The 17,323-nt window shown below is 41.1% G+C and overlaps 1 protein-coding gene across 2 annotated transcripts; it reads right to left on the reverse strand.

Annotated features, from left to right (window-relative positions):
* Positions 1-306: 306 nt before the first annotated feature.
* Positions 307-16,600, reverse strand: sec31b (SEC31 homolog B, COPII coat complex component). 2 transcript variants are annotated; one of them, XM_031315595.2, is made up of 26 exons: positions 16,407-16,600; positions 14,804-15,028; positions 13,877-14,072; positions 13,664-13,759; positions 13,001-13,141; positions 11,586-11,728; positions 11,397-11,496; positions 11,120-11,281; positions 10,446-10,598; positions 10,126-10,356; positions 9,942-10,016; positions 8,687-8,779; positions 8,457-8,574; positions 8,150-8,328; positions 7,943-8,069; positions 7,633-7,778; positions 7,053-7,226; positions 6,792-6,944; positions 6,494-6,680; positions 6,040-6,411; positions 5,888-5,926; positions 5,169-5,227; positions 3,673-3,798; positions 3,468-3,587; positions 3,291-3,362; positions 307-1,651 (listed from the first exon to the last, which is right to left on the reverse strand). In XM_031315595.2, the coding sequence occupies exons 2-26, from the start codon at positions 15,004-15,006 to the stop codon at positions 1,472-1,474; spliced, it is 3,645 nt and encodes a 1,214-aa protein (XP_031171455.1). In that variant the 5' UTR covers positions 15,007-15,028; positions 16,407-16,600; the 3' UTR covers positions 307-1,471. The 2 variants fall into 2 exon arrangements, with proteins under 2 accessions (XP_031171455.1, XP_031171456.1); XM_031315596.2 differs by lacking the exon at positions 5,888-5,926.
* Between the last annotated feature and the right edge of the window lie 723 nt (positions 16,601-17,323).

Consider the following 17,323-nt stretch of genomic DNA (forward strand, 5'->3'; position numbering starts at 1 on the left):
TGAGCCTTTTTAGTGGTATAAATAGCGATTTGTTTTTACTTTCCCTGTGCCCCGAATACTAGCGTTGTAAGCTAATCAGCGGTCCGCGCTAGCTTCTTTCAAGCTACAAACACATTCGATTAGCATGAAAACATGTCCCAGAGAACGACAGAGTGGGTACACATCTGTTAATAACCCCTAGGTTCGTTATGCACCAGAATTGTCCTTTAATAAAGCCATTAGCTACCCTTTCTGAATGATGCCTTATTCAAATGGGAATCACATGTATCAATATGTTTATAATAAAAAACTGAATCAAGTCTCAAAATCTATGAAGTGAAGTTTTATTTGAAAAAGATACTGACATGAGTAAAGTAAGCAACATGGATTGTATAAATATCTGTGCAACCAAAATGGGCACTGAGGCACTTTACTGCCTTCTGCTGCCATGATACACCAAACTATCCAGCTTTACGTCCAGCTACAAACCTCAGAATATCATTTGTCAGTTCATTTAAGTTGGTATCATCATATGATCTAATCTAAAACAAAAAACAAAACTAATTCAGTGTCACAAAAGGATAAGACTTGAAGTAGAAAGATGAGTAAAAGCACAGATGTCATTTCATTCGCAGTTCAACATAAATTAATGTAATTTTTGTTTATGAGCTGCCATGTGAACTCAGCACACTGAGGCAAGTCAGGGGGTAAAAAGAAAAAAGATTCAGTCACTCACACAGGCTATCAGGAAATTACCTGTGCTAACAGGGCTCTCCGTTAACACAAAATGGAGAAAAAAATAAAACAGCAACTTGACAATCACTGTTTAGCATTCTTCAGCCCAAAAGCCCCTCACGGCACAATCAACTGGACACAATCTGTTACATCAGGTGAAGAGAACAATCAGTATTTATGTTACATAGTTTCCTTGATGCTTGTTGTGAAATTATATAGTAGAAAGAAAATGAGTGTCGGCCTGGTTTCTCCCTCGTACAAACTACACCGCGAGGATATATAGTAAGTGCAACCCAAATTTTATTCTTACCATTTCCACCCCTACCTTGGATGTAAAAGCTGCTAATTTGTTTTCTGCAGTTGGAGCACTGCATGTATTCAATCCCAAATTATTTAAGGAAAAATATGCATGGGTGTGGAGTGTAATGTGAACTATGAAAATGCAATTACTTGTACAAACACCGCCTTAATTCAAACTTATATTACATCAACTGTTGATTTTACACAGAATCACAACTTTCAGAATTACATTCATTTTTAATCGTAAAATAACCACAGCAACATCGACAAATCTCTACAAAAATCCACCTCACTGCCCACACCAGCCTCCAGGAAGGAACATGTATGTAAGTAATGAAGACCACAACCTGCGATATCATCAGTAAATATTCTCATTATCAAAGCACGCCATCAGGTCAAAAAGAAATAAATACATATATAACAAAATGATAACACTGAAGTGTAGTTGTTGGTGTTGTTAGACGCCCAGCTTGTTGGCAATGGTCATGAGCACTTTGAGGATGGGCATAAAGGCGGAAATCTCACTGAAGTTGCTGCTGCTGACCACCTGGGTGTGGACCTCCAGACCCCGCTGGTAGTTCTGGCTCGCCACACAGCGGCTGATCTCGTGGAGTCCGTTCAGGATGTTGTGAGAGAGCTAAAAGACGAAAATATTACATGTTACTATGTAGCACCAGATATTTAGTCTACAAAATGTCAGAAAACAGTCCAAAACTTGAGTATGTTTTCATTTTTGATAAATTAACTTGATACATGAGTATTACACTGCTCATATCATGCTTTTTTTGGCTTTTTCCCTTTCCTTTATTGTGTTATATATATATCTTTTTGTGTGCATGTAATAGGGTTACAAAGTGAAAAGCCCAAAGTCCACCCCAAAGGGAGTTACCATCACCCACAGAAAACACTGTTCACGAACTGCTCGAAACAGCTCTATTGTAGTCCAGCCTTTACTTCCATGACAAACGCGCGTCATTTTGCGTCACTTTGCGTCACTTTGTAAAACATGTTACAATGCTCGCCTAGTTGCTAGCGTGGCACGTCCTCTAACCAAGCTAGTCAGAGCGGAGGCCCGAAGAGTTCAGATAGTGCAGAATTAAAATGTTATGTATGAAAGACTAATTTGTTAACATTTAAATAACTTACCACTCTGAAACTTCTTGCTCCAGTCTAGGTTGTGAAGCTGGTACGGGTTGTTCTGCCTGTGTTTTGGGATCAGACACGGGTTCGAACATGTACGGCTGAGCTGAAGCCATGGTTACCGGCTGCAGCGGGTTTGTTTTGGATCACACTAGCTTGCTTGTCAGGGCCCGCCCTACTCTGCTTCTGACTGGATAGTAGTCCTTACCTAGGTACTGCGCATGTGCGACTCCCAACAAAGATGGAATAGAAGTGAGATGCGTCACTCGGTGGCTAAGACGGAGCGCTCAATACACAGGGTGAAAAGAGGAGCTGTAGCAATGTGCAGTACGACAAAAATATGGTGTTTTTTGAAAATTAAACCATGTAAACCCATTCTAGTAGAACCTGTACATTTACAATTATGAATCTAAAAATGAGCATAATATGAGGTCTTGAAAACTGTTAGTACAGCAGAAAATCTTTGGTGAAATAGGCAGTGGTGTGCTGGAGAAGAGTTGTGCGACATATTTTAATTTTGATGAACCTGCATTGAAGCTTACACTGGTCTGCACCTCGCTGTGTGTGTTCTTACAAGTTAGAAATAGAAATACATTTTCTGTCAATGGAGGTTGTAACTACTCTGAAGATGTTTTTTTTTTAATTTTTTTTTTTTTCACGATTTTTGTTTTGTTTTTAGAAGAGAAGGAGGGAATTCAATTACAAAGTTGTCATTTAACCAAGGAAATTGGTTAGCAGGGGTGTGTCAACTGTTGATTAACAAACTAACTTCAGCTTGGGGAGTTTTTTTGTATGTTTTCTTTTTCCCCTAACATTGCGACATGCTGCTCTAAATAATATCTGGAAAGCAAACGTACCAATGTGAACCATCAATTCTTACACTTCTGCCACCCAAATACAATGTCGGTAGAGGGAGATTAGTTAGTGATGCTCAAAGCAAAGTAAAAAGAAAATTGAGCAAACAGCAACGTGTATATGGTTACACAGTTTTTGTGTGATTTGGGTGCACTGTAAAGACTCTTAGTGGTAATAAACACCAGCATCTTTATTAGTTTAAGAGGACAAATCAATAAGGTCTCAATTAGAGGGAATGTGGTTTTCCTTGATAACCTGGTGCACATGTAATCATTTCTTACCGACTGCTCTCTCAGCTTGTCGTACAGGTATGCCAAACGTTTGACTGCATCATCAAGTTTCCTTTTGGTTTGCTGAAAAGGAAATATTTGTGGTCATTTTATACCCAATGAAACCCAAACTTCTTGCTTGAACTAATCCAAGCTTTATTGCAAACAGCAAAACACAGTGAGACTTACTGGGTCTCCGGCTGCGAGCTGGCAGCGCTGCACCAGGCTGTCAAAGGTGGATTTGAGAACCATGTGTTCAGCGGGGATTTCTTTCTGCTCCACCCTCTCTGCTGGCAGCTGCTGGAGGAGCTGAGGAAAACAAGGACACAGATACAAGGTGTTGACGTGTTTGCTGTGTGAGAATTCAGATGACAGCCCCTTGTCACACACCAACCTGCACGCTGGGCTCCTGTGGGGCTCCAGGGGGGACCTGGGCGTGGTTGTGGGACTGAGGGGCCTCCACAGGGAATCCCATCACAGGGGCAGTGATGGGGGCTGGTGGAGTGTAGTTATCAGGGACCTACGAACACACAACAGTAACATCCAGTCAGTGAGAGGAAGGTTAGAAAACACTGAAACTGAGCAAGCTTTGATAATAAAATGTATTGGTTTTTTTTTGGCTACTTTGAGGCAGAAGAACTCCACAACAAGCTGACTGGATGTTCAACTTTAGTCCGTTTGTAGTTGCTAACTTTGTCCATCTGATTTTTGGTATTAGCAGGTAGCCAGGTAACCAGGTAGCAGGTTTATCAAAGCTTGTTTGCTGAAAACATCCGCCCTCTGCTGATGGAAATTAGGTTAATGAGAGTAGAGTCATAATTCTCTGAGGGTTTGTCACTCTGCACGACCCCTTTCAAATTACGTCTAGTCATTTAACTTATTGTTATTAATCAAATATTCATCAGTGCAGCTTTAAGAATGAACACTACATTAAATAATTAAACTGAGCCCTTGGTTGAATAATTTTACTTTGCCCAGTAGTGCTACTACACAGCGCTGTACTACATATACCATGCATCTTAGAGTGGTACTTTCACTCTAAGATGTACTTCTACTGTTAACATGGGATACGTGGAAAGATTGAGTAATATATAATATAATAATCTTATTATTTTTATGGATTTTATTATTGTTTTTATTGAGACGGAACAGGTACACAGTGAATGTCACTGCACATTGTACTGTGTATGACTGTATATGTGACAAATAAATTGGATTGATTTGATAATCATTTGATTGAAAAAATTTATAAAATAATGAATTAGCAATGGTTTGTGGCCGAACTCTTGTTTTTTTACAGGGTAAGAAGAACCTCGGATTGATTTTTTGTAACAAAGAGGAATTATCAGGGATAGACGCTAATATTTTCACGCAATGGCCCCATGGGCCACCAAGCCCCTACATTTGGTGGCCAAAGTACATTATGAGTGGCCCAAATGTAGGCAAAACAGAAAAGACAACTCAACACAGCCTTCCTGTAACACTTCCATAAATGAGAAGACATTAACAGAATGAAAATATATATTTATTCAAATTGAAAACTCAAATTATTTGTAAACATAGGCTATATATACTCTCACAGTCTCTTACTTCAGTCTATCTGTTTTGAACTGAAAGGGACTCTACGTTCTCCGGTCTCATTCTCAAGAGAAACGTGCATGGTGGCCAAAAGGGGGCCACCTGCTGGGGACAGTTGGTGGCCACAAAGAGACTTTTTGTGTCATGCTTAATGTTGAACCCTGATTATTATACGTTTGAGTCGATCTGTGCTAAAAGCAATAGTTGTAGACTGGAACACTAAATGAAGGAAAGTCTGCTCACACATATGCAAGTTTATAATTCCAATGTATGATATATAAAAGGAAATATTGCACATAAATGCACGAGTACCTTCTTCTTCCTGGGTCCACCACGTACTGCTGGTGGGTCATTCCAGCCTTCATGGGGTCCTAAATCAGTAGATAAGTGAGAATTTAAATGACTAGAGGCATATTATTTTCCTGTGCTCACACTCAAGCAGTCAGGTATTGTCTACACAAGACAATTTCTTTAGCCAAGGTTAGTCTACATGGCAAAAACACGCCATTAGGCCAAATATTTCAGCAGTTTATGCAGAAACAAAACAGCAAATTTGGGCAAATATTCAGGCAGCATCCTAATAATCACTCAACAGCAACAATGTCGCATATCACATGCATATCTTTTTGAGCTCAAACATGTATGTATCAATTGAACATGTTGTAATATGTCTCCATTACTAACATATGACAGTGTATATTATCTTTAAAAAGGGCTGACACTGTATGATCCAAAATAAGACCGACAGTATCTTTATTCAAGCCTAAAAACTGTGGTTTTGTTTACTGCGTTTTAAGCGGACATCCATACAAATATATAAAGTTACTACATTTCCCTCAAGCATACAGCAGCACAAGCATACACCACCAAAAATACATAAAGTGACCAGAAAAATATAGAAATCCTGTACGATGGAATGCAATCTAATAGAGAAAAAAAATGCAGGGATTTTGTGTTGTACTGATGTTTTTCTGGTCACTCGTGTATATTTCGATGCACTCTTATTCCATATCCAACCCTAACTCTGTCACCTCGAATGTCAGACTGGGAATTCAGCCAGGGAAAGAATCCTGCAAGCCAAATGAGGTGGACAGCTGAATAAAACTCAATAACCATCAGCAACAGATTCCTGTTAACATCTGTTATGTGTAGATCTCTCTCTAGAAATCAAAGTGGCATCTACCTGTAGGAGGTGGGGCCACAGCTGGGGCCGAGAAGGGCTTTACTGCAGGAGCTCCGGGGCCTCCCTGTGGATAACCTGATCCGAGAGGGACATAGGGACCAGATGCCATGGGGTTTGCAGGCCCTTGGTTGTGCAGGCCACCTGGGTACATGGGAACTGGGGCTCCGGGTTGGGAGCTGGGTGGCATGGGGCCTGAAGGAAAAGAGGTAGACGGCATGAAGCTTGTCGGTGGCACCCCAGGGGTCGATGACGGAGGCGGTAGTGCGGGTCCTGATAAGTTAGCAGCTGACACAGAAGGACCTGGAGGAGAGAAGACTGAGCGTCCGCCAATGGACATAGGCTGAGGCTGGAATGGTTGATGAGGAAGGAAACCTAAGAAAGGACAAGGTCCATTACATCAAATAAAATCAGCCTGAAACACCTGAAAGTAGAATACAAATAGTCAACGTCAAACCTGGAGCCGGAGGATTATGTTGGGGGTAGGGAGGCCTCAAGGCAGGGCTAGTCGCGCTGGGCGGCAGTACATGAGAAGACGGTGGCAGACCAGGCCCGGTGTTGGTTAGAGCTTGTGGGGTAAAAAACGACGGCATAGGAGGCTGCTGTTGGGCAGCCTGGTAAGGAGCAGATGGCTGGTACTGACTCTAAAGTTGGGGGGAAAAATAACATTATGTCTTAAAGAATAGTTCAAACATCAATAATTACACAATGGTGCATGTATGCTTTAACGCTTTCGATTGCTGATGAATTTATACCACAATTTGTGCTTTTGGTGCAGGAGCTTGAGCAGCAGGAGTGGGCTTAGCTGTGGACACATTCACTCTGTTGAAGGAGTTTGAAGGCTGCTGTCCAACGGCAGCCTCTTCCTGAGCGTGGAACAGCCTGTCTCTCAGCATTGTGATCCCAGCCTAGGAAGGCAAAATTGTGCAAACACACAAAAGGTATTTATCACAATCCTAATGGCGCAAAGCTATGACTTTGGGGTTTTGAAATGAGGTTACTGCTATGCCTCTTACTTGCTCCGAGTTCTCAGGCAGGTAGGCCATGGCAGTGGCCAGACTGCCCTCAGCAGCCAGTATGCCAGCGTAGCAGGTTAGCTTCTCGGCCAGGATGGGGCTCTGGACAGCCACCTCGCTGTTGCGGAGGCGTTCGATTGACTTACGCAGCATCATTACTTTTTCAACCAGATCCTGAAAAATACACAGACACAAACATGTCAATGTGACTGCTACATTCCTCAGTGCGCTTACCTTCAGGCTACAACGGTACGCTGTAATTGCAGCCAATACAAATTCTATTAAAAGTTCTTCTCAAACTGCTACAACAGTTTTGCATGTCAGTACAAGCACACGAGTGGGATCCTTCTGGTAGACAGAAGTAAAGTACCAATCAATAATTACCATGAAAACTATTTATCAGCTTCTCCTTGGTTAATATTCTACTCTACTTGTCGATCATTTTCACATGTGGTAGCACATAAAAACAAGACTCCACACATATTTCACATTTGCTTTTGTGCTTGATGCAACACTTTCATTAAAACAAAAAGTATTTTGTTCATGCCAACCCCAGAGAAAACCTTTACAAAGATTTTACCTCTAGACCAAGAGGGGAAGAGCAGTCTCTATGCAAGGCCCAGCACTCCACTAGCTTCTCAATGTTCCCAGAGCAGATGTAACACAGACAAGCCTGCAGGCAGCGCTTCTCTGTCCTCTCATGCTCCAACCGGCCTCCCAGGGTATCTACCAAGAAGAATTGCAGAATTATACGGATATAAGGTAGCATGAATACAAACAAAAAGGTTATTCAGCAAGTAAAACAAGTACTCCTGAAACAGAAGAGTTCGCCTGAAAGCGAGGCAAGTCGCAGCATGAACAATGTGCTGCTACACTTGTGAGCAACTTACCACACAGGCGGGCAAAATCTTCAGGGTGAGCATAAGTCAGCAGAGCAGCGAGAGCCTCCTTCCAATTGTCCAACTCACAGCTTTGCACTATGTCTCTCCAGTTCTGGGTCACCACTGACGATATGAGCTATAGTTGCAAACAAATTCAATTCAGTTTTCCCCTCTGTGATTGCACCAACTGAAACAGAATGAATCCAACACACTTACCATTGAAATGCTGTTCTTTTGATTGCTTAGGTATTTTTGCTGAGTTTTCTTGAGCAGCTCCTCTCCTCCACTGATAGACAACAGGATGGCTTCAGCGTAACGACCATCATTCAAACACAGATCCACAGCTCCCTCAAAGTTACCAACCAGCAGCGCCTGGCTTATTAAACCATTAGTATCTTCAAAAGAATGACATGGCCATTAGCCATCAACACAGCAACATAAACTGCAGTTTAATTTGCAATCTCAATGCTGAGATGTACGATATCTAAAAAAGTAATATGTGTGTGCGGATGAGGGATTTTACCACATGATACAGGGATCTGGAAGTTGGCGTTCTCCTTTGGGGTCTGACTAAAGAAGTCTGCCGGTGAAACAGAACCAGAAGTTCTAGCATCACATACCGCAGTTGCTACATCAGACCTCTGTAAATACAACAGAGCATATATTTTACAGTAAACAAGTGCTGCAAAACTTGGTATGCAAACAACAACAAAAATATTTGAATTTAAACATTTTGTGTGCAGACTTGCTGACCTCGGTGGAGAGCCGCTGCATCTTTTCTGCCAGATCTTTGGCATCTACTCCGTGTCCATTGTGCTGAAGACTCTTCCCCAGGCATTTTGAAATCTGAATAACCACAACAGTTTTAGAGCTAAGACATAAAGGATATGAGTCACAGGTACATTCATATACATGAAAGATATCAGCTAATAGTTAGGGATGCACCAATACCGATGCCAATATCGGATATCGGTCCGATGCCGTGCGCATGTACTCGTACTTGTAATCATAAAATTACTCCAATACTACCACACCCGATACTACCTCATAACAACGTGACATTAACTTCTCCGTCGAGCAGGTATAGGCGACGGAAGAGGAGCAATGCCAGCCGATTTTTTGGCTGCAACAATAGAGGCTCTAACACAATACATGATTGCACTTGATTAAGACGTCTTCTCAGCGTACTGGAGCCGAGGTATGAGCTTCCCAGCCGTCACCACATCACAGAAACCGTGATTCCAAAGATGCTTTGTCAAAAAGCACATCAGCAGCCTGTTAGCCGTAAGCGTCACCACTGATATTTGGAGTAGCAGTGTCAGCCCAATATCTCTCATCAGCTTAACAGGCATAAACATGAAGAGAACGATATTTCAATCTGATCCGTCTACATGCGGTCTCTACACAGCGTTGTTTAACCAACTGAAGCGCTACTCTGCAAACAGCGATTTAAAAAAAATGTTTTACAAACAAGATAAAACAAAAGCTGTCGGTTCGTAGCCTACCTGTTTATATAGTTATATAGCCACAAGTCTTTAAATTTGGACAAAATCTTGTAAACTTAGCTGCTGGTGTAAACAAACCATCCTCTCCACTGGAGCGGTAAATCCACACGGCTATGCACGTAAATGACGTCATCTGACTTTGCGTTCTTCATTCTTTCTAAATTTCACTCTGTAGTTTGATATTAGGAATGATATGATTCATTTTATTGACACTAGCTCAGGGAAATGGCCAGCCCATGGACACTGAGCTTTGAATAGAAAAAAGACATGGTACTTTGAAAATACTGCTTTGTTCTGATTTGTTCTAATTGACAACAATATCAGAGCCAGAATCATCTGTGTGTCTGAAAACACCCTCGGACCCCAAAGGGCTTATTAGGCCGGTACTTGGTATCGGTGAGTACCCAAATGTAAGTACTTGTACTTGGTCTTAAAAAAAGTGGTATCAGTGCATCCCTAGTAACAGCTACATTTATTATTATTTATTATCAGAGGAAGAATACCTTTATCTCCAATTCATCTTTACTGAAACCCAAAAGTCGGAGGAATTTAACGCGGGCTTCATCCTCAAAGTTTACCTGTAAACGGGGAGAGTAAATTCACTTAAAAACAAAACAAAAAACAAACACCACACTGACTAACAGACTTAATGTTATGTCTTCATATCAAGACAACGCGAGGGCCCACCAGGAGGAACTTCCATATGTCCTTCTCAGCGTCAGACTTAGCGTTATGAATTTTGGCCTGGCAGTAGTTGTTGAAGGAGCCCGACTGCAGCGCTGCCTGCAGCTCCCTGGAGCGCTGGAGGAACTCTGTCTCCGTGGTAACCTGGCTCACAAACACTTGTCTGGGGACAGGCTGGGGGCTCTGCACCGGAGGCAGCTGGGGATTCTCAAAGGTTATCAGCTTTCCACCGAACTGAGAAAAAAAAACACAACAACAGATTCAGAGTCATAAATGCCTTTTCCATTAACATGCTTATAAATATATTTTAATGTTGCACTTACAGCAAAGGAAGCCCCCACTGGCCTGCGCACCCACTTAGGTGGCTTCTTCAGAGGGGGAACTATGGTGTCCTGGACTGTAGGCTGAGGAACTTGGAGGGGAGGCAGCACCTGCCCTGTACCAAAGGGATCCATTGAATCAAATGAGGAGGATATCTGTAAAATAAAATGTTAAAAGTTAAAACAAGCGCAACTCGTTGGGGCAGAGCTAAAATAATAATAATTATAACAATAATCGATTGAACGAATCAGCAATTATTCTGGTAATGATTAAGCAAAAATGTCAAAATTAGTATCTTTTATAGAGTATCTTTGGGTTTTGGGCTATTGGTCAAACAAAAATACATTTAAATATGTCAACTTGTGCTCTGTGAAAATGTGATGGCCATTTCTAATTATTTGTCTGACATTGTATTGACCAAATGATTAATCGCTAAATTGAGAAAACAATCAGCAGATCAATAAATTATGAAAACAATTGTTAATTGCAGCCGTACTTCAGTCAATTGCCTCTGAAATTCCAGGCATTCGTTTAACTATCTTTCAAATTCAATTTTATATTGGTGTTTATTAGTCAATGTCAATCCCTTCACACCAACACCATCTTGTGGACAAACAATGCAACACAGCACACAGCCTTTCGGGATTAAATACATCACAGTGAGAGCAGCCACTACCTTATTGGCTGTGCTTTGCTGCTGAGCCTTCAAGCTCCCTCCCATAACAGAGTAGACAGTGATTCTCCCATCAAATGAGGCAGCTGAGAGCAGGGCTGGATTCCTGGGGCACCACTGGACATCGAAACACCACTGGTTTGTTGTCGGAAGCTCATAAATCACCTAAAATGGAAGGAAATGTTACGTGAGAATCCATGGCATTGGTATTAAGTTACAATAATGAGGCGACGCAAGGCAATTCCGGCATAACAGCGAAGCAGCAATTTACGTCATATACCTCTCCAGTGTTTGGATTCCAGCAGAGGATCCTGTTGTCTTTAGCACTACTCAGTAGGAGCTCAGAGTCAGCCTGGCTCCAGGATATGGACAGAATCCCCCTGGAAGAAAACACCAACAGAAGCCACATACAGTATATTCTGCAACATGACTAAACAACTGAAATGAGCACAAACTGTTAAAGCCTCACCTTGTATGGTTCTCAAAGACTTTAAGGGGTGATGTGGCAAAACGGAGGTCCCACATCTGGATGACTGGCAGTCGGTCATCTTCAGAGGCCAACACCAACTGAGTGGCCACATCAGGGTGCCAGAGCATTCCTGAACAGTGCATCTGAAATCACATAAAAGATGCGATTTAGGATGATAAAAGAGATTTTTCTACATGGTGCAACAACAAAGGCTGGGAGGCCTAAAAAGATGATCAAAATGAAGGCTGCCCCCGAAACCTTCATGATTTCAATCATCAGTCGAGAAACCTGATGTTTTCACAAAATAGATGATGATCGGCGACACTAAAACTTGAGTCTCACAGGTCAAATCTGATACTTGACATGAAAGCTGTAACAGAAGTTTAGTGTGTGGCTGTTGCTCTGCAGGTGCACTGGATTTTACTGAAACTGGACAGCAGGCGTGAATAATATATTTCACATTACCACAGGTATAGCTAAGAGAAGCAGGGTCGAAAATTCTCATTCTGTTGCAGCCCTACTTAAATGTTTTCTTTTTTAGTAATATTCATATTTATTGGGATTTTCTTTTATAGAAAACCACAAATTATTAATTTGTAATGGTATACGTACCTATGATACTGCATACTGTATGCAATAAAATAAAAATGATTTGACTGGCCAGCGATCAGACCTGCACTGATTGCGGAACAATGGCCATTGTGTACAAATTGACAAAGTCTGAATAACTGCTATACAAATGTTTAAAGTGCTCATATTATGCTTTTTGACTTTTTTCCCTTTCCTTTATTGTGTTATATATCTTTTTTGTGCATGTTATAGGGTTACAAAGTGGAAAAAGCCCAAAGTCCACCCCAAAGGGACTTACCATCTCCAACAGAAAACACTGTTCACAAACTGCTCCAAACAGCTCTATTGTAGTCCAGCCTTTACTTCCATGACAAACGTGCGTCACTTTGTAACACACGTTATAATGCTTGCCTAGCTGCTAGCATGGTACGCCCTCAAACTCTGCTTCTTAATGGCTAGTAGTCCTTACCTAGCTACTGTGCATGTGCGACTCCCAACAAAGATGGAACAGAAGTGTGATGCCTCACTCTGTAGCTAAAACAGAGAGCTCAACACACAGGGTGAAAAGAGGAGCTGCAGCAATGTGTAGTACAACAAATATATGGTGTTTTTTGAAAATTAAACCATGTAAACCTATTCTGGTACAACCTCTAAATACAATTATGAACCTGAAAATGAGCATAATATGAGCACTTTAATCATCCGAAAATGTTGCTGAAGTGTGGCAGATGAGCCTTATTGATTGATTCATGAAAGACAAAGTTGCAGTGATTTTGCATAAGTTAACATTTGACTTGCTTGTATTTTGTATAAAAGCCACCATTAAAAAAAAAAAAGCCACCAACCCTGTTGCTGTGGTCACTGATCTTGATGATGGGCTCGTTCTTTCTCAGATCCCACACGACTGCTTTCCCACTGGGGTTAGCAGAGGCCAGGATATGCTGAACCTGCCTGTTCCAAGACACAACACTGATGTCTTCAGCAGGCTGAAAGAAGAGACGAAGGCTGTTACTGACAAATCAAACCTGACTATGAGTCTGAGATAGATAGATATTCAAATGATGATATAGCCAGGCCTGTGCCATGGGGACACTGTTTGTATCTATTTAAATGACCCTTAAGAGTAAGCTGCTGATAGTGATGTAGGATCAAGATATTCATTACAAGTAAATTGCTTTTATGACAATGATGAATGGCTTGCTTGAAAAATTAACCTTTTATAAAGAAAATGTCCATGTGGCAGGGCATCATTAACCCCATTATCTAAGGGAAGTTACACGACACATGAAATGGAAACCATAACAAAACATTCTTTCAGTCTTAACTCCCAGACATGAAACTACAAAGGTAACGAAACAAGAAGAAAGCTGCCAGTTGTGGTTTATACTGTATTTGGTGTTTTGACTCACAACACTTAATTAGGTCAGGATCAAAACAAGACGTCAACTCATCTATCACGACAGAAAATGAACTTCATTAAACCTATGATCTCTTAATCACGCACCCACCTGTGACTTTGCTCCTGGTGTCATTGGACTGCTAAAGTTGTTCAGATCCCAGATATATATCTCTGAGTCATTTGCTCCTGAAGCGAGAAGATTACTCTGGGGAGAGGACAAATTGAGAATGATGAATAGTGTTTACTACAGCACCAGGAAAGAGACGTCCTTCTGTATTAACTGTCTCTAAGGACACAGGCAATTTTGACTGAAGACACTTACCTGAAAAGGGTTGAAATCGAGTGCTCGGATGGGTCCTGTATGTTTGTCAGACTGTCCCACTACTGCATCTACACCGGAGCTCATTATGACCTCTGGGTTGTATACAGTTAATGTGCCATTTTCACTGCCACCAACCAGTCTCCCTCCAGTACCATCTGCTCCCATTCCAAAATTCACCCATACAATACTGTGCAACCTATGGAGTAGGAAAAGCATAGTGAGTTATCTCCTACAAATGGCATACTCATAGTAGCCAAAGCTGAAGTGCACTTGGTCTTTAGCTAGGCAAATCCTCTGCATGCTGCTACAAACACTATATGTTTAACTGTCTCCTTCTGAGCCAAAATCGCTCATCAATTTTTTTTAAATAATAATAAAAATAGGTAGAAATCCGATGGGAATGAATTTAAGAAGAATGCAGTGTTTAAATTTGGAATCAGCCAAGATTTGTTTTAAACTTTGCCCAAATAGTTTGAAGTGAACACTAGACATGCTTTTTCAAACTATAAAAGACTGAGAGCAAGGATGAAGATTTGTGACTTATGTGTCAAGATAATTATTCAAGGTTAAATTTTCAAATTAATCAAGCAAATATTTTCTCCAATGCAAACTTTAAACAAAGGTTGATAACACGTGGATCTGAAAGGGTGAAGTGTGTGTTGAATTTATTAATACATATTCTGTGTTACCAGGATGGTAAATTAATCCTGACTACTACCAAAATACTGGAGCTTCCAAATATACACAGGCCCTACTTCTGTGACAGTAAATATCGGTGGCTAGTGGTAGAACTGAGATAGTCCAGTACCAAAATAAAGCAGAAAGCAAAGTATTGTATCAAAGTACAAAGCCACATCCCTTCTCTACAGTGGCTGATATGGACAGTGGTAGTATCGTGTATCTTATTTGTGTACCTCTAGAAATTACCTGTTTGAGGTGGGTAATGACCCTCTGAGCTGCATCTCCAGAGATGGGTCAGAGAAATCCACCTCAAATATCTCTAGGGCAGCTGTGGTGTTGAAAGAGGCATCAAGCTGTTGTGCTGATGTCCCTAAGGCCAGGTGGATAGGATGGTGTTCGGCAGGACTCCACGCCTGGTGGGCAGTCCTCTGGATCTCCTTCAGCCTCATATTCCTTTACAATTTTCAAGTCCTGGACAGGGGAGGACTCCATTACATCAAACATACTACATGTATTTGCTTAAAATGTCCTATATTGTAAAAAGAGAGATTTCCATGTCTTTTTTTAAATTATAAAGCAGGTCGGGTTGCTATATGAATACTGTGAAAGTACCATCACGCTCAATACAAAGAGAAATGCGCACACAGCCTGTATTCAGAAACTGCGTATTAAAATGAGCCGTCAGGACTTTTGTACACGGTTGTGATGTCATAACTATACTATATAGAAAGTGCCACTACAGTGCGTTACAGTCATTACCCGGCTGCAATGAGGGTGCAGAGACGCTGAGAGGGTGGTGCCAATATAGTAACCCTAGATTTGCTCTCTTGCAAAATTCGCTGCCAGACGATCTATCCTAACCTTACCATTTGAGGTCAATGCCTAACCTCAACCATCTTGCCAGACATTTGCAAATCTTGCGTTACTATCTGGACACGACCTGGAGAGTGCGCAGATGCGGAGGACTCAGAAACGCTGACTGGGCTTTTTCGGGAGGGGGGGGGGTTAAAGTAACAGTCGCTAAAATAGATCTTTTCAGACAGAGAGTGAATACATGTACATCCAGACAGACAGTATGAGAAAAATAATGTGTTTTTTTTTAACATTAAAGCATGTAAACGTGTTCTAGTAGAAACGCAAAACACAAGTATGAACCTGAAAATGAGCATGATATGGTACCTTTAACAATTGTTATGGGTTAACAATACATCGTTAAGTACCTTACAAATCTGCCCTCATAATTTAAATAATCCTCTAACTTTAGGTCCAACAGGGTGCCACCCTTACTGACAGATTGCCTCCGACTATTTCCTGAAAGTGATGGCTAACGTTTACTTACGTTTGCCCGTACAGCTAGCTTCCACCGGTGTTACACACTGTTTATTATACCAACATTATAAGTCAACGACATCACAGTACCTTCATTGTAGTTACCGGTTATATAACCTATATTAAATTGTCGCCAAACCACTTAGAAATTAAATCAACGTAAGCGAACCTGACAATTGCAGCCCTAAACACGTTTCATACACTCAGCGTTAGCCTTAACGTTAGTTAATAACATTGAACACAGAATATCTGATTGCCGACTAACGTTACCTAACTATCACTCCAATAGTTTAAAGGGATCAGTTGATGTCTCATGCATGCCACTACATAAGAAGTCATATGAGCTAACAGGTTAACGTTGCATCTTGCCTGCAATGTATAACCGAAGCCGATGTTGCTTCTAGCTAGCTAATAATCAAACAGCCACCACCCTTGTTACCACATTTAAACAGAGAAGCTGTGTGTCAGACACGTTTAGGCCCAGCAAAAAAAGATAAATACGGTTTTGAGAGTAACTCACGTCAACTGTCTTAATCACAGCCTGACTGTCCGCATTCACAACAAACAGGAGAACTAGCTACTTATCAGCCAAGCTAGCAGCTTAGCTTAGCTTAGCTTAGCTTAGCTGCAGGGAGATTCCGATCAAAGTACTCTGCTGTGTTGTCACTGAGCTACGGTACCCGACATGGACATTTCTCATTTGGGAGTGGCCTAAACCAGTGGTTCCCAAAGTGGGTTCCGCGGACCCCCCAGGAGTCCTTGAGGGAGTTACGGGGGGTCCCCAGCAAAACGGGGAATAATTGATTTTTTACTATAATTCAACCCATAAGTAAAACAATGGCAGCATGTATGACTATTTTGGTCATGGGATTCATACACTTTCTGTAATAAAACATCTAAAAGCTAAAATCTTATCAAATGCAGGAGCCTGGGACAAAATCTTATCAAATTGGGGTCAATGGTCTAATTTGTGTCAGTTTAGGGGTCCTGGATGTGAAAAGGTGTTAAAATCCCTTTGCTGTGGAAACAACAAGAACAACCTCCGAGCTAGCAAGCTAACTTTACACGTTAAAAATGCCAAGTTTTGACGAAAATTTTTAATTGTGAATAAGACAGGCCTGCATGGTACTTTTGCTGAATGATTGTAAAGGTTTACAAAGAATATGTTAACAGCATTTACTAAAGCTGTAAACATAATCCGCCAGTTGTTCGGGATCGACTGGCGGCAATTATGGACAAAGTACACACGGCGATACAGAGCAAATTATGTTTAACTATTTATTTAGCTAATTTAAATAGCTCCAATTACTGTATTTTGTGAACAGTTAACTTAATTTATTATTCTATGTGCCGTTTTCTTTTGCAGGTTCCACTTAAAAAATCTGCAACAATTGTGATTGGTATAAAAAGAGATGTAAACAACCCAGAGCATTTTAT

The sequence above is a fragment of the Sander lucioperca genome, chromosome 22 (assembly GCF_008315115.2).
Source record: "Sander lucioperca isolate FBNREF2018 chromosome 22, SLUC_FBN_1.2, whole genome shotgun sequence".
Classification (NCBI taxonomy): Eukaryota; Metazoa; Chordata; class Actinopteri; order Perciformes; family Percidae; genus Sander; species Sander lucioperca.

Coding starts and splice junctions, on each gene's coding strand:
- sec31b (XM_031315595.2), bottom strand. CDS start 15,006: ATGAGGCTGAAGGAGATCCAGAGGACTGCCCACCAGGCGTGGAGTCCT. Junction 8,329..8,456: donor CCAGATCCCTGTATCATGTG/GTAAAATCCCTC, acceptor ATTCTTTTGAAG/ATACTAATGGTTTAATAAGC. Junction 1,652..3,290: donor ACAAGCTGAGAGAGCAGTCG/GTAAGAAATGAT, acceptor TTCGTCTTTTAG/CTCTCTCACAACATCCTGAA.